The following is a 27,185-nucleotide window of genomic DNA, read 5'->3' on the forward strand; positions in this document are numbered from 1 at the left end:
TGCCCCACGGGCCTCATGACACCCTGAAGCTCCCTCGGAAGGTTAGGCCAGCCAGTCAGGCCTTTCTGCCTCATTTGAAGCCTCAGATTCCCCACTGTGCAGTCGCGGGTGGCATCTTACAGGCGTAGCCAGCCAGCCCTCAGTGAGCTGGGTGTGGGAGGCTCATCAGTCCTGATGCGCGGCAGCTATTAACAGACATGCTGCTCTGAGGGCCTGAAGCCTCCGAGGATACATCTGCTCCTCAGAAGGCTCTGTAATGTGACAATCTTCCGTCCCCACACCCTGTCTGCCCTGGGGAGGTGGGTAGTGTTCCCATTCCTTCCCCGCAGTTCCCCTGTGCCTGTCCATCAGGCGCCAACTGGCCCCTGACGCCCCCCCCACACACTGCAACAGACATCTCCCGGCTCCCCACTGCCTTCAAGATCAAAGAACCTCCCAGGTTCCTTGTCTTCAGGGTCTTGCAGACGGTGCACCCACTGCTTCCCAGACCATCTCCTGTCATTCACCACCCAGCCTTTCTCCGTGGACGTTCTGCTCACTTTGCAGAGCCTGTGCCCTTTGTGGAGCAGGGACTCCTGTCTCCTACTTGGTGGGCTTAGCCCCGAAGACCCGGCTCAATAACATCTCTTCTGTGCCAGGCCTCCCCCCTCTCTGGGAGAATTTGCCCCTGACCCAGCACCACACATCTGCCTTCAGAACACTTCATTGTGTGGTGATGGGGTGGAGGCTGTCTGCCCTCAAGGTCACGGACAAGGTCATCTTCCTCTTGGGGCCTTGGGGCTTAGCCTTGAGCCCAGCACTTAGCAGCAGCAACTCAGGAAGTGTCCACGCTTTATTGAAAGTGAGTGAAGAAATATCGTCTGTAAGGAGATCCACCAATACCTCCTGGCCTGAAGGTGATCCAGAGAGGGTGCAGAGGGTGGGGTAGGGGTAGAGGGAGATGGGGAGGTGGAGGGGTGGCGGGGAGGAGTGGGAGGGGTGGGGTGGGTGCCACCTTTGGTGTCTTGTCTCTGAGGAGGGTCTCCAGGCCCTGCCACGTTGGCAGCCGAGGAAGAAGCCCCCAGCTGGGGGCTGGCATGGGTTCCCCACCCTGAAGCTGCACTTTTGGGGTGGTCTTGCCTTCCTTCCTTCAGCCTGGCAGAGGAGGAGCCAAGGATGAGGCAGAAGAACGTGGACTTCGGGGCTACCCTTACCTGCGTTGCTTCCTGCCTGTGTAGCCGACCGTCTCCACCCCGGGGGCAGATGCTCCAGCTGTGGGTTGTTGGCAGACATGGGATGGAAGGCCCCTGCAGGGGACCTGTGGCCCCAGGGGCTCGGCCAACAGCAGCTGTTGTCACCTCCCTGGCTTCCCTGGCCCAGCCTTGTGTGGTTTTGCTCCAGCCTTGACCAGGGCTCACCTGCGTGGTTTTTAAATGCAAATAAGAGGTGTCCTTCTGCTGTGTTCCCCCACAACCATCATAATCTTCTCCTATAAATAGAATAGAAGTTAGACTCGGCGGGTCACAGCTGGGGTACTGGGATTGGGGTGGGGTTTTTCTTTTCCTTCCTCTTTCTCAAAGGTTTTTTTGAGATGAGACTCCATTTCCGCCCCGACCTTGTCTGAACCCCTGCTTGAACATCTGGTTCGTGGGTATATGTGAGGAGTGAAATAAAATGGGAAAGTGAACATCAGCCCAAACAAAGAATAAGTTCTGCTTCTAACATTTGAGACCAGGGTGTTGTGGGTGGAGGTGGGTCCAAGGCCCTGGCGTCCACTCGTGAACTGCCTGGGGCAGTGCCTGAGCTTCTCTGAGACTTGGGTCCTCACATCTGAGAAGGACTAATCACATCCATCTCCAAACACTGCTGGGGGATCAAATGAAATAAGGTGTGGAGACAACATTTTCCACACTGAGATACAGGGTATAACTATTAACCATCAAGGATCTTTCACCATTTAAAAAATGTGTGGTCTATCCATAAATGGAATGTTATTTAGCCTTTAAAAGAGAGGAAATTCTGACATATGCTACGACATGAATGAACCTTGAAGACAGTCTGCTAAGTGAAATACGCCAGTCATAAAAAGATAAATCTTTTATGATTCCACTCATATGTGGTACCTGGAGGAGTCAAGTTCATAGAGACAGAAAGTAGAAGGGTGGGTGTTGGGGGCTTGGGGCAGGGAGGATGGGGAATTAGAGTTTGATGGGCACAGAATTTCAGTTTGGAAAGATGAAAAAGTTCAGGAGATGGATGGTGGTGATGGCTAAACAACCATGTGAATGTGCTTAACGCCTCTGAACTTGACCCTTAAAAACAGCTAACATGCTAAGTTTTACGTTATCTATATTCTATCACCCAAAAAAAAAAAAAGGTGTGACAGCCACTTGGGGAATGGAAATGAAGGGATGGACGCACACACCTCATTTCCAGAAAACAAAGGGTGTGTGTGTGTCCGATTTGTTTTATGTAGATGACAAGTAAAATAAAGGGAAACGAGAGAAAACTTTAAAAAGGAAGCCTGCCAGTCCATGAAGCTGAGGTTTTTATAGCCTCTGGGGCAGAGTCCTTCAACACTGGAGAAAGACTGATATTGCCTGTAACATTTTGAAAGGTCAAAACCAAGTGAAACGCCAGCCTACTGCCTAAACGCATGATAATAGCAAATTTTAAAATTAATTACAGGGTCCTTCCTGCCGACACCTGGCGCCGCTCAGAGGTGCCACTGTTCTCAGATGCCTTCCACTGCTTCTATTCTCAGGAGCGGCTCAGCTCTGCCTCACGCCATTGTTCCCAGACAACGATACGTTTTGAAATGAAAACTGTTCTAGCTGGACACAAAGGAGACAGCTTCTGGATTCCAAGCCCAGACGGGAATAAAAATTCTACTCAACTGAGGGTGGAAGGGGCAGCCATTCGAGGAGGGCATCTGGGGAGCCCTGAGTCAACTTCAGACTCCCCGAGGTGCATGAGGGCCTGCGAGATACTCACTGGGTGAGTGGGGAGCGAGATACTCACAGCCAAGCCCTCCATGTGATGGCGTCTGATCAAGTTCTCCCAACCGTCCTGCCTCCATCATTTCTGTTTCCCAGAGGAGCAAAGCAGCACCCACAGAGGCTAAGCTTGCCCAAGGTCATCTGTTCTAACACTCAGGCTGGATTCAATGCTTGCCCTCCCTAATGGCCAAGAAGGAGCAGGAGACCAAGGATCCATCGCCAGTTGGTATCTAGGAGGCCTTAGGGAAGCGTGTCTTCATGTGCTTATTTTGGAGATGGGTCTAATTTCTGCTCCAGTCAGTACTGAAACCAAGCAGGACCCCGGACACAGAAGCTTTTCTGTCACCCCATTTCTTGATCTTTAGGGAATAGCCTTCTGACTCCATACTCTTCCCTGAGTTCTAAGGGCAGATTTGAATAAGCACTAATCAGGGAAGGGAGGCGATGCAAAAATAAGGAAGGAACAGCCAGGAAACAGTGCTGCAGCCTTGGGGTACTGTCCTGGTTCTGCCTCAAGGGATACACATAAAAATATCTTGGAGTTCTTTGCAGAACTAAAACCCCCAACAGATGGGAGGTGCTAGCATTCTTCATTCCAGAGAAGACCATGAAAGGAGTGCAGGCCCTGTATACAACCTCATCCTGGTCAGCAGACCCCACCCTCATGCTAGGAAGCTCCTCTCTCAATCCTCCCAGGTTGGCATACATCGTTTTGAGAGGCAGGAGCCTGCTGTGTCCCCTTTCTCCTGGCAAAGCAATAACGCTATCCTTTTCTGCTGCTGCTGCTAAGTTGCTTCAGTCGTGTCCGACTCTGTGCAACTCCATAGACGGCAGCCCACCAGGCTCCCCCGTCCCTGGGATTCTCCAGGCAAGAACACTATCCTTTTCTACTTCACCCAAAACTCTGAGCTTCAATCCAGCACCAGTGCACAGAGGCTAAGTTTTCAGCATCAGTTTGGTGAGACGCTGCGAGGTTACCTCCACCTGTACCAACCCAACGCTTGCTGGCTGGGGACTGCGGTGTTGCTGCGTGGCAGGGAACAGCTGACTCAGAACATAAAGGCTTCAGCCAGGTTTTAAGTGACACAGCCACACCTAACCTCCAGGGGAGTGGGAGGTGCAGTTTTGCCCTGCAGCAGGGAGGTTGGGACCAGGTATATCTGATTCCATGGTGTTTTCCCCACTTGCTTCCCAGGTTATTTGCCAGGGAGAGAGGAAGTATATGAGATATACTTTGTTAAACATCAAATTCTCAGAAGATGTAAATTCCTCATGTGAAATACAAATGTAAGCTATTAATGTATTATTATTGTTGTTATTAATGATATTAATAAGCCTTTTCAGAGGAGGAAATGGCAACCCACTGCAGTACTTTTGCCTGGAAAATCCCATGGACAGAGGAGCCTGGTGTGCTACAGTCCATGGGGTCGCAAAGAGTTGGACATGACTAAGCAGACAGTACACACCTGTGTTTCACAATATCCAAGAATCAGCCATGACCATGAACCCAAAGTGGTGGGAGGCGCTCTCTTCCGGTCAGGACAGAAGGCTCTGAGTGGAGCCCACACTGTGACTGTGCTCGCTGCATTTGACTTCTGCCATACTGACGGCCATTAGAGTTTTTCTTCCTCTGCAGAAGTTTCTATCATTAGCCAATCCCAAAGCCACAGAACCATCAGAATTTTAATAGACTTGGGCCCCAGAGCTTGACTGCAAACATTGTGATGCACAGCTACGGATGGAAAGCAACGGGTCTTTACAAGGTGACTGAACGCTGTGCCTTTTAAGCCATTCCTTGGGGCCCCAGGGCCCTGCAGGGGTGATGGAGAGGTTTCTGGGAAAATGGTCGGCGGAGGGGGGGATCATTTAATTGGCTCCATTTTGCTGTCCCTGGTGCTGTCCCAAAGTTATGCCACCAGTTGGATAGAAAAAACTCGTCAAGAAAGATCTGACAACTTCTAAAATTTCCAAAGGTCTGTCCTTGAGTTTCATGCTGGCAACTGTGTTTCTTTATTCTCTTCCTCTGAAGTTGTTTCTTTTCCTTTCTCCTTTCCAGCTGATGGCATCTTCTTATCTCCACTCTCCCCCTACCACCCCACCCCTGCCCTGGACACACACACACAGAAACACTTACACATACATACCCTTAGCTCTGGGTTCTTTTCTTTGCACTTCTCTGATGGGAAGTGCAGTGTCTTGCGTTGTAAGAACACTTCTTTGGACTCAAGCAGATCTGCGTTCAAATCCAGCCTTTGACTTGTACTTGGCTGTGTGTTCTTGGGCAGTTCCTTAAGTTCTCTGAGCCTAATTTCCTCACCACAACATGGGGAAGGTAATAGCTGGTTTGCAGAGTTCAGTGTTTGACTATGACTAATTCCCACCTCTTCTTCCCCCCTCTCCCACTGCAGCTCTGGCCCAAGCCTTCCCAGCCCCATGTGCCCCCCAGTCCCACTTGGGGCCCTGGCTCACCCAGTACTGGAGGGCCTCAGTCCCCTTTCTGGAGCTCGGGAGAGATTGGGCGGGGCTCACAGAGCTGGGGTGCTGGGTCCTCTGGCAGAGGGACAGCCCAGAGGAGGTGTGGGGTGTGAAGGGCAAAGAGGATCCACATACGTCCCGCTCAGGACCCAAGCTGCACCAGCCTTAGAGATGTGAAGGTTAAAGGGTGAATTCCTGATGATCGCTTTTGGCTGTTTGCATCGGGCTCCTGGCCCGTGGCTCCATTCAAAGGCTGCCCCGTGTGCGTCCATGACTCCAAGAATCGCCCTCACATCGATGTTTCATCCCCGTCAGAGCTCTGTCCCTGGCACGGGCTTGTCCACAGCCCTGCATGTGCCGGGCCCTCAGGAAACCCTGGTTCCGGCCCAGGCCCCTGTCTGCCGGGTTCTTGGTCAGCCTGGGCTCAGCCTCCTCAGCCTCCTCAGCTCCCCATCCTGGGGCGCCTGCTTGGTCACTCCCTGCCCCTTTGCAGCCTTCTTTGCATCGTCCGTAGGCAACCTGGACTTGGGGTGCTGGGCTGACTTGAAGCCTCTCCATCTCTCGGGCCTGCCTCAATGCCCCTGCCTGCTCCCAGTACCTGCTCGCCCTGAGACCTCTGACGGGAGGGGCCGTGTGAGACACTTTCTGATTAGGTCGGGGCCTGGTTCTGCTTTTCCCCGATTGTTCGCCTCAGCGCGTCCCTTTGCTGTCTCCGGGACGCCTGATGCTAAAGAGGCCCCTGACTAAGGAGATGCCCTAGACCAGGAGGTCGGCTGATGGCCCCCATTAGCCTGGTTCCCAAGGCATGGCCCCTCTGGAAGGGGTTCCTCGATGGACTGATCCTTCCCTGGTGGAAGCGAAGCCTCCAGTCAGGCTTGGGAAGGTCCAGTGGGTGTCCTCTCCACGACTGCCTGGACCCAGGTGTGGCTTCTGCCCACTATCTCTCCCCAGAAGAACTCCTTCAATGCTCCATATATAGACCCACAGTGGCGCCCCCTTCAGGATCACGCGCAATGTCAGAGTCAGGGTGGGGATGTGCTGAGACCATCCACCCCAAGGCCTTTGTCTTACACTTGGGGAGCAGGTCACCCCGCTCAGGGGACAGATGGGGCCAGAGTCTGGTCTTCTGATGCCCAACCCAGCACACAGGCCTCCTCCAGAGCCATCCCTGCACAAGCAGCTCCAGGCTTCACTCTGAAGTGAGCAGAGACAGTGGAATTGCTTGGATGGTGACACCCCACCCCACTCCCCGCTGGGACTCCTGGTTAGGCCTCCCCGTGAGGCCTGCTGGCCGGCTCGGCCCAGGTGTCCTTCATGCTGGCGCCGAGTGCAATCGCTTTATAGGAGCCAGGTACCTTCAGATCTCCCAGATCTTTTAGCACTAAGATCTCCAGGACCATGGAAGGAAAGATGCTCTCACCGCGAGAGCACTGGAGCACTCAGGACACGGCTGAGTCTCCTTTCCTATCCCGGCTCATTCTGAGGCCCGAGTTCACTGTGTTACTTGTTACTGGCGCCTTCTTTTCTGTAAGCTGAAGTCTGGAGGTGGAGTTAGACGTGCATACTATGTGACTCCACTGTTTGTGGGGAGCAAGAGTCAGGTCCCCCAGGCAAAAACCACCCAGAAATCCAGGCCAAGGTCGGCAGCTGCCGTGGTTTGGGGGCAGAGCTGACAGCAGTCACCGTGGATGGGATTCGTTCCCGCCCATCCCACACTGTGGTTTGGGGAGAGCTTATTTATGAGAATGAAGTGCATCTCTAGGTCATCAGAGAGCTATAATTTTGAAAATTGTAACATGTCATGTGGTGATTCTGCACTGACAGAAGCTTCTAGGGGCCAGTGAGGAACCAAGGAGGAGAATCAAAAGGAAGGAACAGGCAGAGCGTCCGCAGCCCCTCCAGGGGAGGAGCCCTGCCTCTGTGGGGCTGTTGATCCGTCTTGCTTGTTACTCTTTCTTGAAGAGATGCTTCCTAGACTCTGGCTGTGCCCCAGGCACTGGGCGAGGTTCTGGCGACCCTCGAAGGACACGAGAAGAGGGGCGGAGGTCCCTGCCTCTTCCTGGCTGCCTTCGGAATGGGTGCCCCCTGCACTCAGGATTCGCTGGCTTGATAGAGCTTCTTTGTGTTCCTTAAACAGTCAAGCTCATCTCTGCCTCGGGGCCTTTGTCCGTGCTCTCCTCCTGTTCAGGATGCTGGTTCCTTGATTTTTTTTTCATGAGTGGCTCTTTTTCATTAAATGGGTCTCAGCTCAAAGAGACCCATTATCTCTTGGGAGGGGTCTTTCTCGATGAGTGCCATTCATTTTCTGACCTGTTTTTATCCATTCTGCTTTATTTTCTTTACAACTCTTACCACTCTCTGGAATTCTGACTTAGTTCTTTACTGTCTGTGCTCACTAATTGGGCTGTCAGGTCCATGACAACAGGAATCTTGCCTGTCTCATTCTCCTCTAGATCCTAAGATCTCTCCTAGAATAGTGCCTGACAGACAGAAGGTGCTCGGTAAATATTGACTGATGAATAAAGTTCCACATAGAACTCTTGAGCTGTCTCTTTGTGTCAGGCACTGTGCTTGGCACTACAAAGTTGCAAGTAAAATGACAGTACACCATGCTTCCATCAATTGTACTGTATTTCATTTAATCTTTATAGGAGCCTTGTTGAGAGAGAATTAATATTATTTCCATAGTGTAAATGAGAACATAGTAAATAACTTGTTCAGATGGTCACATCACTTCATGGCAAATAGATGGGGAAAAAGTGGAAACAGTGGCAAATTTTATTTTCCTTGGATCCAAAATCTCTGTGGACTGTGACTGCAGCTGTGAAATTAAAAGACACTTGCTCCTTGGAAGAAAAGCTATGACAAACCTAGACACAGTATTAAAAAAGCAGAGACGTCATTTTGCCAACAAAGTTCCATATAGTCAAAGCTATGACTTTTCCAGTAGTCATGTATAGATGTGAGAGTTGGACCATAAAGAAGGCTGAGCACTGAAAAATTGATGCTTTCGAACTGTGGTGCTGGAGAAGACTCTTGAGAGCCCTTTGGACAGCAAGGAGATCAAACCAGACAATCCTAAAGGAAATTAACCCTGTATATTCACAGGACTGATGCTAAAGCTGAAGTTCCAATATTTGGCCACCTGATGTGAAGAGTCGACTCATTGAGAAAGACCCTGATGTTGGGAAAGACTTACGGCAGGAGGAGAAGAGGGCGGCAGAGGATGAGATGGTTGGATGGCATCGGTAACTCAATGGACACGAGTTTGAGCAAACTCCAGGAGATAGTGAAGGACAGGGAAGCCTGGCATGCTACAGTTCATGGGACTGCAAAGAGTCAGACAAGAGTTAGCGGCTGAATAGCAATGAATAACAACAACAGACCACACAGGTAACTAACCTGTTTCTTTGTGTGGTTCCACCCTTCTTCTTTTGCCCCTGTCACGAGAACACATCCCAGGGAGGGGCTGTTCCTTCATTCTGGATCCCAGAAAGAAGATGCTGTGGATAAGAGCCTTGGCTGACCAAGGGTTTAGCTTGAGAGAGAAATATGCTGTGGTATTCGTAAGCCACGGAGCATCTGGGTTGTCTGTGACCACAGCATAACTGAGCAAGACATGATTAGTACACTGGCTATAAGAATGTTGATAAGGAAACACTTTCTGGAGGAGGGCGCAGGTGTGGTTAGCTAGAGATATCCTGAAGAAGAGATGGGAAGATGCTGGGCCACAGAGGCACCCACAGGCAAGCGTTCTGACCCCACACGATTTCTCATCTCTGCATTGACGGTCACGGGGATGCTGGTATATTGTTTCCTGAATGGACACCCCGTCTCCCCAGGTTTATAATCAGGCCCCAATCTGCCTCTCCAGCCTCGTCTCTCTACTGCTTTTCTCTCTGGACCCCCATGTTCTTTCCTGTCTCTATCCTGAACTCATTACGAGGGCAGGCACCTGGGGAAATGACTTCCTCTTTCCAAACCTCAGTTTCCCACCTGTGAGAGGAAGGATAATGAGAACTCTTGGGATTAAGAATTCGGCTAATGCGGGAAAGGGCCTGGCCCTCCGCAGACGTTTGCTGAATGAATGAATGAGTAAACAAACGAATGAACACTTGAATTCTGGGGCCAAAGAATGATCCAGCTCATAAGGGTCTCTTTCGCTTTGAGTTGTTACAAATCAGTCTCCTCTGGCTTGAGTACTTCTGGAAAAGCTGATAAAGCCACCATTTTTGAACCTCCAGAAATTGAGACGGCAGTGACCTCGGCAAGGGGCAGCCCTCCCACGAGTGTCATTTTGCAGCAGGCTACAGCCTCATCTGCCAGAGGCAGGGATGGGGGAACCAGGGTCATCTGGAGCCACTGAGCAGAGAGATGCGTGTTCCAGGGCAGCTGTTCTCTTCTGAATGCTGCTCCTGGGTGTGCAGGCTCCTGGGAACAAGGCAATTGATTTCTGTACAGCAGACATAAAGGCCCACGCGACATGGGACCTGGAGAGACACTGTGACAGTCAATCATTGCCAGGCCCGGCATTGGACCTGTGTTCGTTTCAAAGAAGGCAGCCCATCAGCTGGCTGGGTACCCCTTAGTGGATTCTGAAAACCCAGACACTGAAAAATGCTTCTCCTTGCCAACTAATTGAAATACAAGTTCGGCTTGAGAAGCACATATTTGTTGCAGAATTGTTTGTTTAATAATGTCAGGTCACTGCCCAAATCCAAGGACTGTGCAAGTTATGTGGGAAACATGGAGATGGAAGAAGAGAGCTAACACTGATTCAGTTCACTTCAGTCGCCCAGTCATGTCCGACTCTCTGACCCCATGAATCAAGCATCTACTATGTACTAGGCGTCTTGTAGACATGTTTTCATTCAATTCTCACAATAGCCAGGTGAGATGAGTGCTAATAACTCATGATATGCAGTGAAACACCTACTTCTGCTTTATTGACGACACCAGAGCCTCTGACTGTGTGGATCACAACAAACTGTGGAAAATTCTGAAAGAGATGGGACCACCAGACCACCTGACCTGCCTCCTGAGAAACCTGTATGCAGGTCAGGAAGCAACAGTTAGAACTGGACATGGAACAACAGACTGGTTCCAAACTGGGAAAGGAGTCCGTCAAGGCTGCATATTGTCACCCTGCTTAGTTAACTTATATGCAGAGTATATATCATGAGAAATGCCAGGCTGGAGGAAGCACAAGCCGGAATCTAGATTGCCGGGAGAAATATCAATAACCTCAGACATGCAGATGACAACACCCTGATGGCAGAAAACAAAGAACTGAAGAGCCTCTTGATGAAAGTGAAAGAGGAGAGTGAAAAAGTTAGATTAAAACTCAACATTCAGAAAACTAAGATCATGGCATCCGGTCCCATCACTTCATGGCAAAAAGATGGGGAAACAATGGAAACAGAGAGAGAGACTATTTTTCTGGACTCCAAAATCACTGCAGATGCTGATTGCAGCCATGAAATTAAAAGACGCTTGCTCCTTGGAAGAAAAGCTATGACCAACCTAGACAGCATATTAAAAAGCAGAGATATTACTTTGCCAACAAAGGTCCATCTAGTCAAAGCTATGGTTTTTCCAGTAGTCATGTATGTATATGAGAGTTGGACTATAATGAAAGCTGAGCACAGAATTGATGCTTTTGAACTGTGGTGTTGGAGAAGACTCTTGAGAGTTCCTTGGACAGCAAGGAAATCCTAAAGGTCAATCCTAAAGGAATTAGTCCTGAACATTCATTGGAAGGACTGATGTTGAAGCTGAAACTCCAGTACTTTGGCCACCTGATGCGAAGAACTGACTGGTTAGAAAAGACCCTGATGCTGGGAAAGATTGAAGGCGGGATGAGAAGGGGACAACAGAGGATGAGATGGTTGGATGGCATCACCCACTTGATGGACATGAGTTTGAGGAAGCTCCAGGAGTTGGTGATGGACAGGGAAGCCTGGCGTGTTGCCGTCCATGGGGTTGCAAAGAGTCGAACACAACTGAGCAACTGAACTGAACTGAACAGGTGAAGAAGCAGAGGCTCAGGAAACTTGAGTAGCAGACCCAGGGCTGCAGAGCTCAGAACAGGCAGAGCCTGGACTCAAATTCTTGCAGTCTGATTCCCCAAACTGATTCTTACGTTGCTACCTCCGTGACCCTGTGCAGCCTCTGAATGGCTGAAGGGGAACACAAGGAGGGCTGGGCTCTAGTTACACTGCGTTCTCTTGGGAGCAGGGCTGAATTGAGGCAGATGAGCCTTCAGATCACACCTTGATCTCAGACTCCTGGCTTTTAGAATTGTGAGATGATAAATTACTTTAAGAAAATTCAAGTAATTAATGTGACTGTAGCAGGTCTTAGTTGCAGCAGACTCTTTGTTGTAGCATGTGAACTCCTACTTGTGGTCTGTGGGTTCTGCTTCCCTGACCAGGGATGAAACATGGCCCCTGGCACTGGGAGCAGAGTCTTAGCCGCCGGATCACCAGTGTGTGTTCAGTTGTGTCTGATTCTTTGAGACCCCATGGACTGTAGCCCACCAGACTCCTCTGTCCATGGGATTCTCCAGGCAAGAATACTGGAGTGGGTTGCCATGCCTTTCTCAAGGGGATCTTCCCAACCCGGGGATCGAATCTAGGTCTCCTGCATTGCAGGTGGATTCTTTACCATGGCGCCACCTGGGAAGCCCCCAGATCAACAGGGAAGTTCTTAAATTACTGTTATTTTAAGCTACCAAGCATGCGGCCAAGCAGCCCTAGGACACTAATACAGGGATGACAATGATGGATCAGCTTCTCCTCTCTGTGGGAGCACTGAGTTTGGGCCCCAGCTTGAACAGGGCACTTCCTCAGTGAAACTGGCTTAACCTCATTGGAGGCCTCTATCATGTTTCCCATCACGTCTCCCAAGGGGCACGTGAACGCTCCATGTAGATTAGAGGGTTGGTTGTGGGGCAGGGGGTCTGCACAGGCCAGCTGCTGACACAGAAGAGAGAAATCACAGAAAGACACACGCTCATTCCCAACCCTGTCCCACCCCCTTGATTATTTTTAAAATTCTTTAAAATTCAGAATTTTAATAATCAACTGCTTGTTAATATCCAAGCATCTCTATTTACTGTATTTTTCCATGTGGTAATAGAGATGGGCTGAAAAGCTGGTGAATACAGCTATGTTCTCATGCTAAACAGCAGAGCCAGGCCTCAGCAGATTAGTCATTGAAATTCACCCCTTTAAAGACTGTCATTTAGGCGTGGAGGCAGAATCAGAGTGGATAATCATCGCTAGCTGCACCCCCCAGCCCCTGCCAACCCGCCCAGCTCATCTCAAGAATGTGAGGTGTTCTGGTCTTTGTGTAATATTGTTTCCAGTAACGCTGGCTTTCAGGGGAAGAAGTGGCGATTAATGAGCCAAATGAAAACACTAATTTCCATATATTAGAGATGATGAAATATGCTAATGGCTTAAACAAAGCTAATCTACAAGATTAAGAATATAAAAGACAATTTTAAGGGCAGAGGCTCCATATCGAGTTTTTGTCAGCTGATTAGAATGCTGACGCATGGCTGTGCTGGGAGAGGGGCTGGAGGCGGCACAGCTGGTGGGACAGGATGCCTCCAGCATCGGAACCTGGGGGAGGCGTCCTGCCGGCTGCTCAGCGCTGTGTGACCTTGAGCCACAGACTCAGCCTCTCTGAGGCTCCAATCCCTCATCCGTCTCACTTTCCATAGAGTCATGAGACTAAAGTGTTAGTCACTCAGTCATGTCTGACTCTTTGTGACCCCAGGTACTGTAGCCGGCTGAGTTCCTCCGTGCATGGAATTTTCCAGGCAAGAATACCAGAGTGGGTGGCCATTCTCTTCTCCAGGGGATCACACTGACCCAGGGACTAAAGACAGACGTATTCAAGTGCTTTGCAAATGGTAAGGCGCCCCACAAATGTTAGGAAGCCCAAGGCGAAGGGGATTTGAATAGACTGAGCAGTGAAAACCTTCTGAGATGAATACCCGGTAAGCACAGCAATCGCTTGTGTTGTTTTTCCTCCTGCAGCTTCCTAAGATGCTTTAAAATCTAGGACTTCCCTGGTAGTACAGTGACTAAGAATCCTCCTGCCAATGCAGGGGACATGGATTAGATCCCTGGTCCAGGAAGGTCTCACCTTGGGGTAACTAAGCCCGTGTGCCACAACTATGGAACCTGTGCTCTAGAGCCCAGGAGCCACAACTTCTGAAGCCCGTGTGCCTAGAGCCCGTGCTCCGCAAGAAGTGGAGCCACTGCGGTGAGGTGCCCGAGCACCACAACTAGAGAGTAGCCCCTGCTCACTGCACTTAGAGAAAGCCTGTGTGTAGCACGAAGAGGCAGTGCAGCCAAAAATAAATAAATAGTGTTTTTGCCTTTTTTTTTTACTGAGGAAATCTACAGGCTTCAGGAAGAGGCTTGTTGGTCACCCCCAACCTACACGGCAGGTAGAGGAGCGTTTGGACCTTTCGTTCCTAAGTTGCTCGCCATTACTGTCCCCACTGGGAACCACAGCTGGTGAAGGCACCTTCCCTTCAGTAGAGCAGTGACGATTAGAGGCCACCGTGGCAGGACCACGCTCCGCGGTGGTTCTCAGCAGCAAGTGACTAAGCTGGCCCCGGACCTGTCCAGCCACAGACAAGATGGCCCCCAGGGCCGGGCTTGCACAGGATCGAGCTTCTGGAAGGCAGCCAGCCCAATCCCCATTGCAATTTTAGGGGAGAAGGCAGGAAAGCTGTCCTCTCCATGGGCTTTCAGGCCTCCAGAGGCCCCTGATTATTTGGGGGGAGCGTATGTAGATCTTGAAAGGTGGCGGCATCTTCTGGAAGGGCCCTTGTGTCGGGAATGTAGGCAGTCTTGGCTCTGGGCTTCCTGTGTCTTCTCTCATGGTCCCCACGAGGTGGACGTGTGACTGCCAGTGCTGCCTCGGTCCCACTGGGGCCAGGCCCTGCCTCCCCGCCTCCCGTCACAGACCGACCTCCCTCCCCGACCACGGCCTTTTTCAGGCTCAAATCAGCTTTTCCATTAAGTCCCTTCTGGTCTCTTGTCCAAAGGCTCTGCAGCCGCCAGCTGACAGTGTCCACAGCGGGTCTGTATCAACTGCCATCTGCCCTGTGAAAGGGACAGGGCGCTGTGCCCGCTGGGCCCCTGCATCCCCGGGGTCCGTGTTTGTTTGCCTCTTTCTTGCTAGTTCTCTTTATCTTTGGAATTTGTGCTTTTCAAGCTGTGTGTTTATTCTCACTTTCGGCTTCATCTAACTTGTTGCTGTTTCTGCTCGGTCCTTTCTCTGTTTTTGGTTTTTATGGGGGTGGGGGCGCGTGGGGGAAATACAGGTGGAACAGACTGTTTGAGGGTTAATAGAAGCAGCTCCCCAGGACTAACACAGCGAGTGTGGACGTAAAGCAAATATCACACCATTAGCCCAGAGATCACGAAACCAACCACCAAGGGTCACCATGGAGAAAGTGTTCCCCATTAAAAAATGCAGGATGAGCATATTAACCTGAAGTCAGAGCTGGTTTTTCTGTAGCTCCTGTGGCTGTTTCTGGGCTGCTGTCTGCGGTTTTCCATTGCCCATTATACACCCCAGAGGCAGAGATCCATTAAAGAAACGAAGATTCTCAGACTTCCCTGGCGGTCGGTGGTTAAGACCCCATGCTTCCATTGCCCGGGGCATGGGTTCAGTTCCTGGTCAGGGAACTAAGATCCCACATGCCATGTGGCTCAGCAAAAAAAAAAGAAAGAGAGAAATGAAAATTCTCTGCTGCTGGGGTGAACCAGTGAAAGCAGTCCCCAATTAAAATCCTGTGTGTGTAGCCACATGACATTTCCCAGGTTTAATTATGTGGGAAAAAGAAATTGGGACAGTCTCTTCACCTCCAGACCAGCTCTTATGATATTCTAGCTTTCTCTAGCTTTTACTAATTTGGGTCTAGACATGTAAGAGGGCAGGGAATGGCTGGGGAGTGTGTGTGGAGGCAGATAGCTTTTCAGAAAAGGGATACCAACAAAAGAAAGATCCAAAAGGTCTGGGGTGGATGCTTCAGCCAAGCGGCTCTAGAAGTTGGGGGTGACCAACTGGAGGGCAGAGTGAGAAGGGGACAGCTGCTGTGGAGGCAGGAGCTCCAGCTCCTCCCCAAACCTGGGGCAGACAGGCTAGCCCCACCCATCTTCCTCATTTGTCATCCCAGTCAAGGACACCAAAACCCACCTTGTTACCCTCACCCTGAATTGTGAGGCAGTGAAGCCAGTGATTACGAGCACAACCTCTACACCCAGACGGACCAGGGTTCCTGGTCTGGCTTTGATCCTTACAACTATCCATGTGACCCTGAACAAGCAAACTCAGCTTTTCTCAGCCTCTGTTTTCTCATATGAAACGTGGCAATACCTTCTTGGTGTGGTTGTTGAGAAAATGAAAACGTGCTTAGAACATTGTTAGCAGACAGTGAAACGTCAGCTATTCTTATTGCTGATGTCGATACACACACACACACACACACACATCCCAGAACGCTGGATCTCGTCCTGATTCATTTCTTATTTTGCATCTCCCAGTTTTCAGCCATCATCAAGTCCTACAACTATTGCATTTTGCTTTGGTGTTCTTCAGTGTTAAGAACGATGCAGCAACACTATAGGGACAAGTTCTCAATTGCAGCACAACTGAACACACATATTGTGATCCTTTATAATGGAATTTTACTGTTTGAATAGCTTTGAATGCCTGAAGCTATCATTCTGCAATAATTACCGTATCTTTAAGAACTTTCTGCACCATCCGTGAGAAAACAGAATTTGAAATTACCAAACACAATCATCTTCAGAACCTAGCTTCTTCTGAGCCAAATGACTCTTTTCTGAGCCTGCCTGCTGATAAAAGGTGGCAATATATTCTAGCATAACAATAATATGGTTGGCCTCCCCAAACGACTTGGTGTTCTGCAAGAAATAAAAATCTCTCAACTCCACATAACTAAACTCCACCCCCTTTTAAAAATCACATCTCAGAATCCATTCTATTAAAAGTAAAGTGAAACTTAGAAAAACAGTCCCCAGGATGCTGAGTACATAACTATTTGCCAAGTTGTTCTCTATTCCCTTTCTCTGTAAAATGAAGACACGGGAAAGAAGGGACTCCTTGAGCAACCAGGAACAAGTCACTGTCACAGCAAACTCATTTGGTGGGAAGATGAGTCACCAAGATCTCCAAGCCCCCTCCCCCACTCTTAAAGAGTTTTCTTTGATGTGGACCATTTTTTAAAAAGTCATTATCAAAGTTGTTATAATATCGCTTCTGCTTTATGCTTTGGTTTTTTTGCTTCAAGACACGTGGGATCTTAGCTCCCCCACTAGGGATTGAACTTGCACTCCCTGAATTGGAAGTGAAGTCTTAACCACTGGATTGCCAGGGAAGTCCCATTCCAAACCCCCTTTTAAAGCCTATTTTTATCACTTTGTGAGTGGATTTTGGAAAACCTTTACCCCTCACATTTGTGATGCTTTATTTTCAATATGATCCATTGCCTTGTCACTTGGTCCTTTTCCGTTACTCAGCCTATAAATGTTACCTATGTGTGTGTGTGTGTGCTGGGTCATGTCCAACTCCTCCTGACCCCCATGGACCGTAGCCCACCAGGCTCCTCTGCCCATGGGATTTTCCAGGCAAGATACTGCAGTGGATTGCCATTTCCTTCTCCAGGGGGTCTTCCCCGCCCAGGGATCGAACCTGCATCTTTTGCATCTCCTGCATTAGCAGGCGGCTTCTTTACAAGCTGAGCCACCTGGGAAGCCCTAAATGCTACCTCTCATCACCTATTATAGACGCATAAAAGGAAACTAAAGTGCTCACATTTTTAAAAAATTCCTATTTACTTTATTTTTTAAATTTATTTAATTGGAAGCTAATTACTTTACAATATTGTCGTGGTTTTGCCATACATTGACATGAATCAGCCATGGGTATATGTATGTTCCCCATCCTGAACCCTTCTCCCACCTCCCTCCCCATCCCATCCCTCAGGGTCATCCCAGTGCACCAGCCCTGAGCACCCTATCTCATGAATCGAACCTGGACTGGTAATCTATTTCACATATGATAATATACATGTTTCAATGCTATTCTCTCAAATCATCCCACCCTCGCCTTCTCCCACAGAGTCCAAAACTCTGTTCTTTACATCTGTGTCTCTTTTGCTATCTCACATATCTCATTACCATCTTTCTAAATTCCATATATATGCGTTAATATACTCTATTGGTGGTTTTCTTTCTGACTTACTTCACTCTGTATAATAGGATCCAGTTTCACCTACCTCATTATGATTGATTCAAATACATTCTTTTTAATAGCTGAGTAATATTCCATTGTGTATATGCACCACAGCTTTCTTATCCATTCATCTGCCGATGGACATCTAGGTTGCCTCCATGTCCTGGCTATTGTAAACAGTGCTGTGATGAACACTGGGATACACGTGTCTCTTTCAATTCTGGTTTCCTCGGTGTGTATGCCCAGCAGTGGGATTGCTGGGTCATATGGCAGTTCTATTTCCAGTTTTTTAAGAAATCTCCACACTGGTCTTCATAGTGGTTGTACTAGTTTGCATTCCCACCAACACTGTAAGAGGGCTCCCTTTTCTCCGCATCCTCTCCAGCATTTATTGTTTATAGACTTTTTGACATTTTTGACCCACCAGTTCATAATGCTATTCTCAGACTCTTGTTCTGGCTCTCAGACTCTTGTTCTGCTGCTCTCTCTGCCTAGGAAATTCTCTCTGCCCTAACTCCCTTTGCTTGACTAAATTCTGCTTATCCTTTAGGACTCAGTTTGGATTTTATTTCCGCTGGGAGGCGTTCCCTGACCCCAGATTGGAGCTGGTTGTGGTTCTTTACCAGGCTCTCCACACCATCCTTTGCCTCCCAAATTCATAGGACTTACACATTACACTCTAATTACCCACCGATCTGTCTGTGACTCTACCAAATCGTGCCTCTGAAGACAAGACTGCATCCATTTTGTTCACCACTGTATCTCCAATGTCTAGGAAACTGCCTACTTATAAAGGGTGCTTAATAAATATTTAAAGAATGAACACATGAGTAACTTGACAGCAAGTAAACTGTAAAATATTTTTATAATTGTCTTATAATAAGATCGTCAAGTTCCGAGTAAAATGCTTAAAAGAATAACATCTAATGAAGTATTTTTAATCTGAGATAATTACAAAGTCAATCAGAACATACCCACTCCTAATTTAAGCCAAGTTTATTCTATTTGTTTAATGGAGTTGGCTAAATAGAAACTGAAATAAGTGCTTGTTAATTATACTAATTAACAAATGGTTGAATTAAAATATATGAGCTATGTAAAACCTGGTTAAAGTCTGAAGTTACTATGTGCATGTATTAAGTACATAGTAAGCAAGGTAGTTTCTCAAGGGGATAGTTTTCATTCCCTCACTTATTTGTGGGGGAATTCTCTGAGTAAATTTCAAGATGTCTGATACAGCACTTTTCGGTGATGGGGGTGGGGAGGGAAGAATGCTGTATCTCTGGAAGCTTTTTCTTCTCAACTCTTGGCCATGTACAACTAAGAAATTTTATAGCTGTTAACAAAACGCAGATATTCCATTTTTCTATCCCTTAAGAATCCATTGGTGGATTTTCCCAGATGATGAAGAAAGCCAATAGAAGGTGTCTTATGATTTCATACTTATTTTGTGCTCTGCTTTATTTCAGAAAGAAGTTTGATTTCCCAACATGTCATTAGTGGCATTTATTTCAATAATCCTGGAACTTGTATTTCAGCTCAGAAGTTATTTCCTTGAAGAAGTCTTTCACCAATCAAATCCTATATATTATTTCCCAGAACTATTAGCCTCTCACATTTTAAAAAACAACTTAATTTGTCAAAGTTCTGCAGAATTCTAGAACTCAAGCTGTTAGAAAACAAGTTATATCTGATTTTGTTCAGCACTGTATCCTCAGGGCCTGGTATAGAGTCTTATGGCATTGAAAAAGAGAGACCTGATAGACAAATGATCACAGAAGCCACTTTTCCCTAAGGGCACGTGTTGAGTTCAACAAATTCCAATTTTCATTTTGGTGGCCTTGAAAGGTGATGGGAACAAATTACTTCACATAAGGTGGGGCATTTAACAAGAGATACTCCTTATGGTGAAGTGGAACCAAATGGCTATGCAATGAGAATGAATTTGAAATAAACGATCTCTTATGAGGAATTTAAGTCTGAGATTAACCTGATTATTCTAGAAAACTTCAAGCAAAGGTCATGATTTACCTAACCACTATGAATATTCATTGAAAGGGCTAATGGTGAAGCTGAAGCTCCAATACTTTGGCCACCTGATTCGAAGAACTGACTCATTTGAAAAGACCCTGATGCTGGGAAAGATTGAAGGTAGGAGGAGAAGGGGACGACAGAGGATGAGATGGTTGGATGGCATCACCAACTCCATAGACGTGAGTTTAAGCAAGCTCCGGGAGTTGGTGATGGACAGGGAAGCCTAGCGTGCTGCAGTCCATGGGGTCACAAAGAGTTGGACATGACTGAGAGACTGAGCTGAACTGAAATTATATCTCAATTTTTAAAAATTTGTGGATTTCAGTTATGCAAAGGAAAATTTATAGCCTTATGCATGTATTAGACCATTCTTAATAGTTTGCTAGCAAGAACACTCTTTAGTTTACCTATTATTTTACCAGTAAGAATTTTATATAGTTTACTTACCATTTCTACTAACAAAGATATGCTTGAAACTATCTGTAAGAAACAGAGGTCCATGAAAAACAATATAGCCAATATTACAAGAACCAAGTAGAATTATAGAAATGGAAAATACAGTAGCTGAATTAAAAACCAAATGAAGATTTAACAACAAATTATATATAGCTGAAGAGAGAATTCGTTAACTTGAAGGTAGGTTGGGAAATAATTACCCTGATTCATTCAATAAGTATGCTGAGATATTCTGCTGTGAAGTATCAGGGTATCTGAAATTTATTTTCAGATAACTCAGCAAAATGCGTGTGTGTTTATCTATATAATGTGCATATAGACATAGATGTGTTTAGCAAGAGAGGGAGGTAAGGCAAACATAGCAGCATGTTAGTAACTGGCGAATCTGAATAAAGGCTGTATGGATGTGCAGTGTGCAACCGTACACTGAACATTTCTATGAACTCTTCTAAAATTAAAAATAAAACTGGTAAAACAGTAGCACTTAAATAGCATAAAAATATCAAGAACAGAGAATTAAGTCTTTAAAAAAGAAATAGAAGCCTTCTTGGGGGGAAATAATGAGCTTATTGAAAAACACAAAGAGAGCATCTATATGGACAGAGGTTTTAGAGATAGCCCATGTTCATAGAGTAGAAGATTAAATTTGTAAAAGTTTCCCCAAATTGATTAATAGAGTTAATGCAACTTTATTCAAAACTGATTAGGGCTTTGGAAAGAACTTGACAAGATGCTTCTGTAATATATATAGAAAAGGGCCAAGAAGAGAAAAACTCTTTTGGATTCCAAATGCCACAGACAATATTGTTTTGTTCCTACCTCAGTGGAGCCTCTTTCTCAACTTCCTTCCTTAGTTTCCCAACTTCTTCCTGATCTTATGTTAGAATGCCCCAGGATTCAGGCCTTCAACTTCTTTCCACTATCACACTGACTCCTCTGGTAATTTCATCTAGTCTCATAACTTTAAATAAAAATCATTTACTAGCCTCCATTTCAATCTAGATCTCTCTCAAACTCACTCTTATATCCAATTGTTTACTTGATATCTCTACTTGGTTATCTAATAGACATCTGAAATTTAAAAATAATGTATGCCTTAAGTTTTTAAAAAATTAATTCAGTTCAGTTCAGTCACTCAGTCATGTCCGACTTTTTGCAACCCCATGGACTGCAGCACGCCAGGCCTCCCTGTCCATCACCAACTCCCGGAGTTTACTCAAACTCATGTCCACTGAGTCAGTGATGCCATCCAAACATCTCATTCTCTGTCAACTCCTCCTCCCGTCTTCGATCTTTCCCAGCATCACGGTCTTTTCAAGTGAATCAGCTCTTTGCATCAGGTGGCCAAAGTATTGGAGTTTTAGCTTCAACATCAGTCCTTCCAATGAATACCAAGGACTCATTTCCTTTAGGATGGACTGGCTGGATCTCCTTGCTGTCCAAGGGACTCTCAAGAGTCTTCTCCAACACCACAGTTCAAAAGCATCAATTGTTCGGCGCTCAGCTTTCTTTATAGTCCAACTCTCACACCCATACATGACTATTGGAAAAACCATAGCCTTGACTAGACAGACCTTTATTTTTTGGCCACAACGCACAGCATGTGGGGTCTTAGTTCCCTGATCAGACAGTGAACCCATCCATACCCTCTGTAGTGGAAGGGCGGAGTCTGAACAACTGGATTGCCAGGGAAGTCCCTAAATTATTTTTCTATCTGCAACCTTCCTCATCTTAGTTGATGGAAACTTCATCTTGAATTTTAGTTGCTCAGTCCAATACCTTTGGGTTCATCCTTGACTCTTCTCTTTCACATATTTTATCCAACCCATCAGCAATCCCTAAATGAATCACTTCTCATTTACCTTTGCTGTGCTGACCCTGGCTTGAGCCATAGCCAGCTCTTGTCCGGATAACCTCAACAGCCTTCTGATTGGCTTATTTCCTCATCCCATATTCCTGCACTAACAGTGCCCTCTAGTTCTTAACCCAGTTTGCATGATGAAAATCAGTTTTGATTTGGGGCCGGCACCCAGAGCATTAGAATACTTTTCTAAATGTCTCATATTTCTTCAAAATTATCAGAGATTATTTTAGCCTTTGGTTAGTAACTGTTGAGACTGGACAATGGGTACATGGAGCCCTTTACATTGTTCTTTCAAATAAATATGAAACAAAACAAAAGCTTCTCTGATGACTCTAATCTGCAGCAGGATTGAGAATCACTGGTCTGTAATCCCCAAACCAGATCATTTCCCCCATAAATAATTGAGACAGTTCTAGTTAAAAAGCTGTCTTAAAGAATTAAAAAGATACATGAAAGACTAAAAACACCAAATTTTTATTTTCCAAAATACAAGAAAAAGGTACACATTTAAATTCACTTTGCATATACCTTAACAACAACAAAACCAACAAAACCCCACCTGTTTCATGTCCTGCTTATCTCAACTCTCAACCAACTGTGGCATCCACAAGAAGGGAAAGATTTTTGGCCCTTTTTTGCAGAACATGAAAGGTGACATGAAAAGATGTGAAACATATACCCCAGACTCAGTTCTCCTAAGACAAGGCAAAGGCTTGTTAACAATGAAAATGAGAGGCTTCTTACTGCCAGTTTATCCAGGAACTCTGGAATAGTCATCTGCTGTTTGAAGTATCACCACAACTTTCACTACTGCTCAATGTTATTTTGAGGTAAAGTACAGAGGATGGAGGAATAAAATTCTCTTCAGTTTCAAATGAACTAATATTTAAACCTGAAAATATTATTAAAGGTGATTCTTTTTCTCTTTAAAAAATAAACCCCCCAAACGAATTTATTGGTTTGACATATACTTGCTTAATAAACCTGACAAAGAAAAATCACACTATCATTCTATTTTTGCACAGCAATGAGAATCTATAAAACGTTTTGGATTCTATCAAAAACAGCTGCTGAGATAATCAGATTTGATCTGAGCCCACCTCAGAATACTGGGGGAACTGCAGAGACGTGCTTATTTGTGGACTGGACCCACTCATGCTCACCAGACGGCTACTGATGACATTAAGTTCTCGTATCACCATGCTCAGGTCTTCATGCAATGTGACTATGGCATTTTTTACCTCCTCTAGAAGAACATTAGTGGAATTGTCTGCTTCAGGCTCCCTAGACAGGTCTTTGGTTGCCTGAGAACTAGTACAGGACACAGAGGTGAAATGGTCTACATTTTGAGTGGAAAATGCTACCCAATTACTGCTGGAAACAGAACTCGTCTTCTTTTTGGCAGAACCAGAGTTGTCTGGAAGAATTTCCAGTAGGTTGAGGTGGTCATTGTCGTTTTCATCAGAGGACAAGGGACTCCTAGGAGCAAAAGGGTGATGAATCCTGGCTGTCTTATCTATATTTTTAACAGAGGCAGAAGAAGGTTGTCGATGGGACAAATTCCAAAAGGAAGGTCCGGCCAAAACTGGGGGTAAGGGATGAACAGACTTCTCTGGAGAGGCTGAATCAGGGGATGACACAGATAAAGTAGAAAAGGAGAATGTTCCTTCAGAGGCAGTTGAAACTAAAATGTATAAATGAAAGACAAAGATTAGGCAACATCAAATAAGAGTAATAGCTTAAATAATTTTACAATGTCAGATTCTATCTGGTCTCAGCATAAACTACTTAGAGTTTTATATGTTAAAGAGTCACCATCGGCCCAAATTAAACCAAAGCAGGAAATAAGAGAAAATCTAAAGATGTGTGATACATCAATAATACCATAGAAAAGGAACGTAAATAGAAATATCAATATTCATCTGGACTCTCAAATTTTGCCCAATATATTTTTACACTACACTTATCAGAGAGCAGAAAAGTAGAATAATTACACCCTCTTCTACTCACTGCCAGAATTTTAAGTTGACATTTAAAGCAGAAAGTCTAAGAAACCTGTAACTGAGATTTCTTCATTTTTTTTTTAACAGAAAATATTATGGCAAATGAACAACCAACCACAAGTACCTCAGAGTTAAAAAACTAATCTTTTTCTCTCAATAGTCAAATAGAGCCAAGGCTGAATCCAACCCATCCGAGATCCAGTTCACTTTAGCACTTGTATGTAATTTTTTTTTTCCACCAAGAAACTACAAATAAAATGAAAAGCATTCTAAGCCCATTTTCCATAAAATTAAAGATTTGATAACGTTTTTAACTTCCCTTCAGGCAAAAATCATATTAAATCTCTTCTTTCACACTTTATTCTAACTCATTATTTCCCAAACCATTGTGGAGAACACTGTGTCCCCTAAGATGTAAAAAGATGTTTTGTGAGAACTGGGTTTCAAAGTCAAATAAGATTGGCCAGTTGCACACTGTGCCTCCCATTAGGAGATTAATAATATCCGTTAGCATATTCAAGGTTCTGAGAAATCGACAGTATAGTTGACCCTTGAACAACATGGGGGTTGGGGTGCTGGCCCACCCCACATTCAAAGACCCCCACACAACTTTACAGCTGGCCCGCCATATCTGCAGTTCCAAGTCAGCAGACTTGATCAACCTCAGACTGTTCAGCACTGGACCATGTATTTACTGAGAAAAGTCGTGTGTAAGTAGACTCACGCAGTTTGAACCCAGGTATTCAAGGGCCACCTGTAATTTATTCAAGTGTTTTCCAAACTTTATCGGACATAGATTATTTTCTTGTCTCCTTGGAATGTCTATTTTTATTTATTTATGCCTTAGGTGGGCTTCCCGGATGGCTCAGTGGTAATCTGCCTGCCAACGCAGGAGCCATGGGTTCAATCCCCGGGTTGGGAAATGGCAAACCACTCCAGTATTCTTGCCTGGAAAATTCCATGGACACAGAGTCTGGTGGTTACAGTCCATGGGGTTGCAAAGAGTCAGACACGACTGATGTGACTGAGCACGCATGCCTTAAAAGGCGATAAAAGTTGTCAAATTCCAGTGCCAAAGTCTTTGAAATTAACTTTGGACTTACTACTTAAAAAAAAATTTTTTTATTGGCAATTCCCTGGCAGTCCAGTGATTAAGGCTGTGCTTCCAGTGCAAGTGGGCATGGGTTTGACCCCTGTTCTGGGAACTAAGATCCCACATGCCGCAAGCCATGGCCAAAAACTAAAAGTAAATAAAATAACATGAGAATAATTTGAGAATAAAATAATTAAAAAAACAAAAACTTATTCACTATAAGTCATAGAAGAAGAAGATTAATGCTTACCACTTAGCACACAAGACTTATCTTTCTTTCTTATTTTATTTATTTTACATATTCATGTCATTCTAAACTAAATTGGACCTCTTGTCTAAAAATGTGGCCAGGGCAGACAGCTTCTATTTTTGGCTTCAAAGCCACCTGGTGCCTAGCTCCAATTCTCAGGAAAGAATTCCAATCACAAAACTTTAAGGGGGTGAAATGAGTATTCTCAGCTGGTGCAGCAGCAGGACACAAAAAGGAAAGAAGGAACTTCATTAACAAACGGTCAAGACAGGACAAGCACACTTAAGAATCCAGGTCAGGCTTATCCAACATTCTATCCTTGGATTAAAAAGAGGATATGTGGTAACCATCCTGCCAATGACGGAAGCCTCTATATATGCGTGTCCTGAGTCACTCTGCAACTCTCTGGGCCGTACTCACAGCTGTCATTGGACACGTCTCTTTGCCACCCTCCTATTTTCCATCAATATATCCTGGATCCTTCTCTTTCTTGGTCTATTCTCAGGCTAGAGTAACATGTTCTCCAGTGGCTAGCATCTTACTTCAGAGACCCTCCATGTACCTTCTCCAGAAAACACATCTCTAGACTTCTGCCAGAGGTTGTGAGAGTTGGTTGAATATTTGGGGCAACTGTTCATCTGTTTGACAAGGAGGAAAAGTCTAAGGGTTTAAATTGCTTTTCAAATAGCTATTTTCGAATTCTCTTTATTTAACACCACACTCCAATAACAACCTGTGGAATAGGCTTCATAATCCCATTTAAAGCATGAGGCAAAGGCATCTCAAAGAAGCAAAGAAACTTTTCCAAGATCACAGGGCTAAAAAGGGGTAGAGATGAGACTCAAATTCAAGTCTCTGATGTTAAAGCATATAATCTAATCCACTAAGCTCTACATCCACACCATTCTAGTATATTAGAATTATTTTTACTCTATTAGAGAATTATGTTAAATTCTAGATATAAAGTTGAGAAGGCAGGCAACCAGGATGGTGAGGGATGTAGAAGGGCTGATGGATATGCAAATCTTTACCCCAAAACAGATAGGAAGACAAAGGGTAGGAGGCTATATTTAGTTATTTGAAAACTAAATCTTAGTAATATTTATCTTCCATTTCTCATATTGTGGACAAGTTGGAACTGAGGTTAACAGGAGAAAGTAACAAGAAAAGAGATTTCAGTCCAGTTGAAAAAAGAAAACGTTTAAATAGTTGTGGTTTCCCACACATGACATGCACTGCTTTGGGAAGCGGTGAGGTTCTTAACACTTACGGAGCTCATGCACAGCCTTAGCGACCATTTGGCAGGAACATTTCAGGCAAGATCAAGGCATCAGCTGACAGAACTATATATCCTTGGTGAGATTCTAAGATTCTAGGACCTAAACCACATATGTTAGAGTACTAAGAAACTATTCTAGAAATAGTTCACTCTGGTCAGAAAGAATGATTTCATAAGGAAGATTTAAGAAGGCCAGAAGGAAAATAATATTTCAGTCAAATGTTAGTATAATGTTACCTTATGTATTTAAAGATCTCTGGTTCCTCTGCCTGTTCTAAACCCAGCTTGTACATCTTGAAGTTCTTGATTCAAGTACTGCTGAAGCCTAGCTTGAAGGATTTTGAGCATAACCTTACTAGCATGGGAAATGAGCACAAGTGTCTGGTAGTTTGAACATTCTTTAGCATTGCCCTTCTTTGGAATTGAGATGATACAGATTTTCTTTTCCTGGGCTTCAAAATCACT

The 27,185-nt window shown here is 45.6% G+C and overlaps 1 protein-coding gene across 1 annotated transcript in view; it reads right to left on the reverse strand.

Moving 5' to 3' along the window:
- Positions 1 to 22,667: 22,667 nt before the first annotated feature.
- The window catches only part of ENTHD1 (ENTH domain containing 1), a 98,961-nt gene continuing 94,443 nt past the window's right edge, over positions 22,668 to 27,185 (reverse strand). Inside the window, exon 6 of the mRNA XM_055395397.2 lies at positions 22,668 to 23,779. Coding sequence (XP_055251372.1) covers positions 23,175 to 23,779 — 605 coding nt within the window. The 3' untranslated portion in view covers positions 22,668 to 23,174. The remainder of the gene's footprint in view (positions 23,780 to 27,185) is intronic.

This window comes from Moschus berezovskii, chromosome 6 (genome assembly GCF_049115385.1).
Source record: "Moschus berezovskii isolate FMDL1 chromosome 6, NW_MosBer_1.0, whole genome shotgun sequence".
Lineage (NCBI taxonomy): Eukaryota > Metazoa > Chordata > Mammalia > Artiodactyla > Moschidae > Moschus > Moschus berezovskii.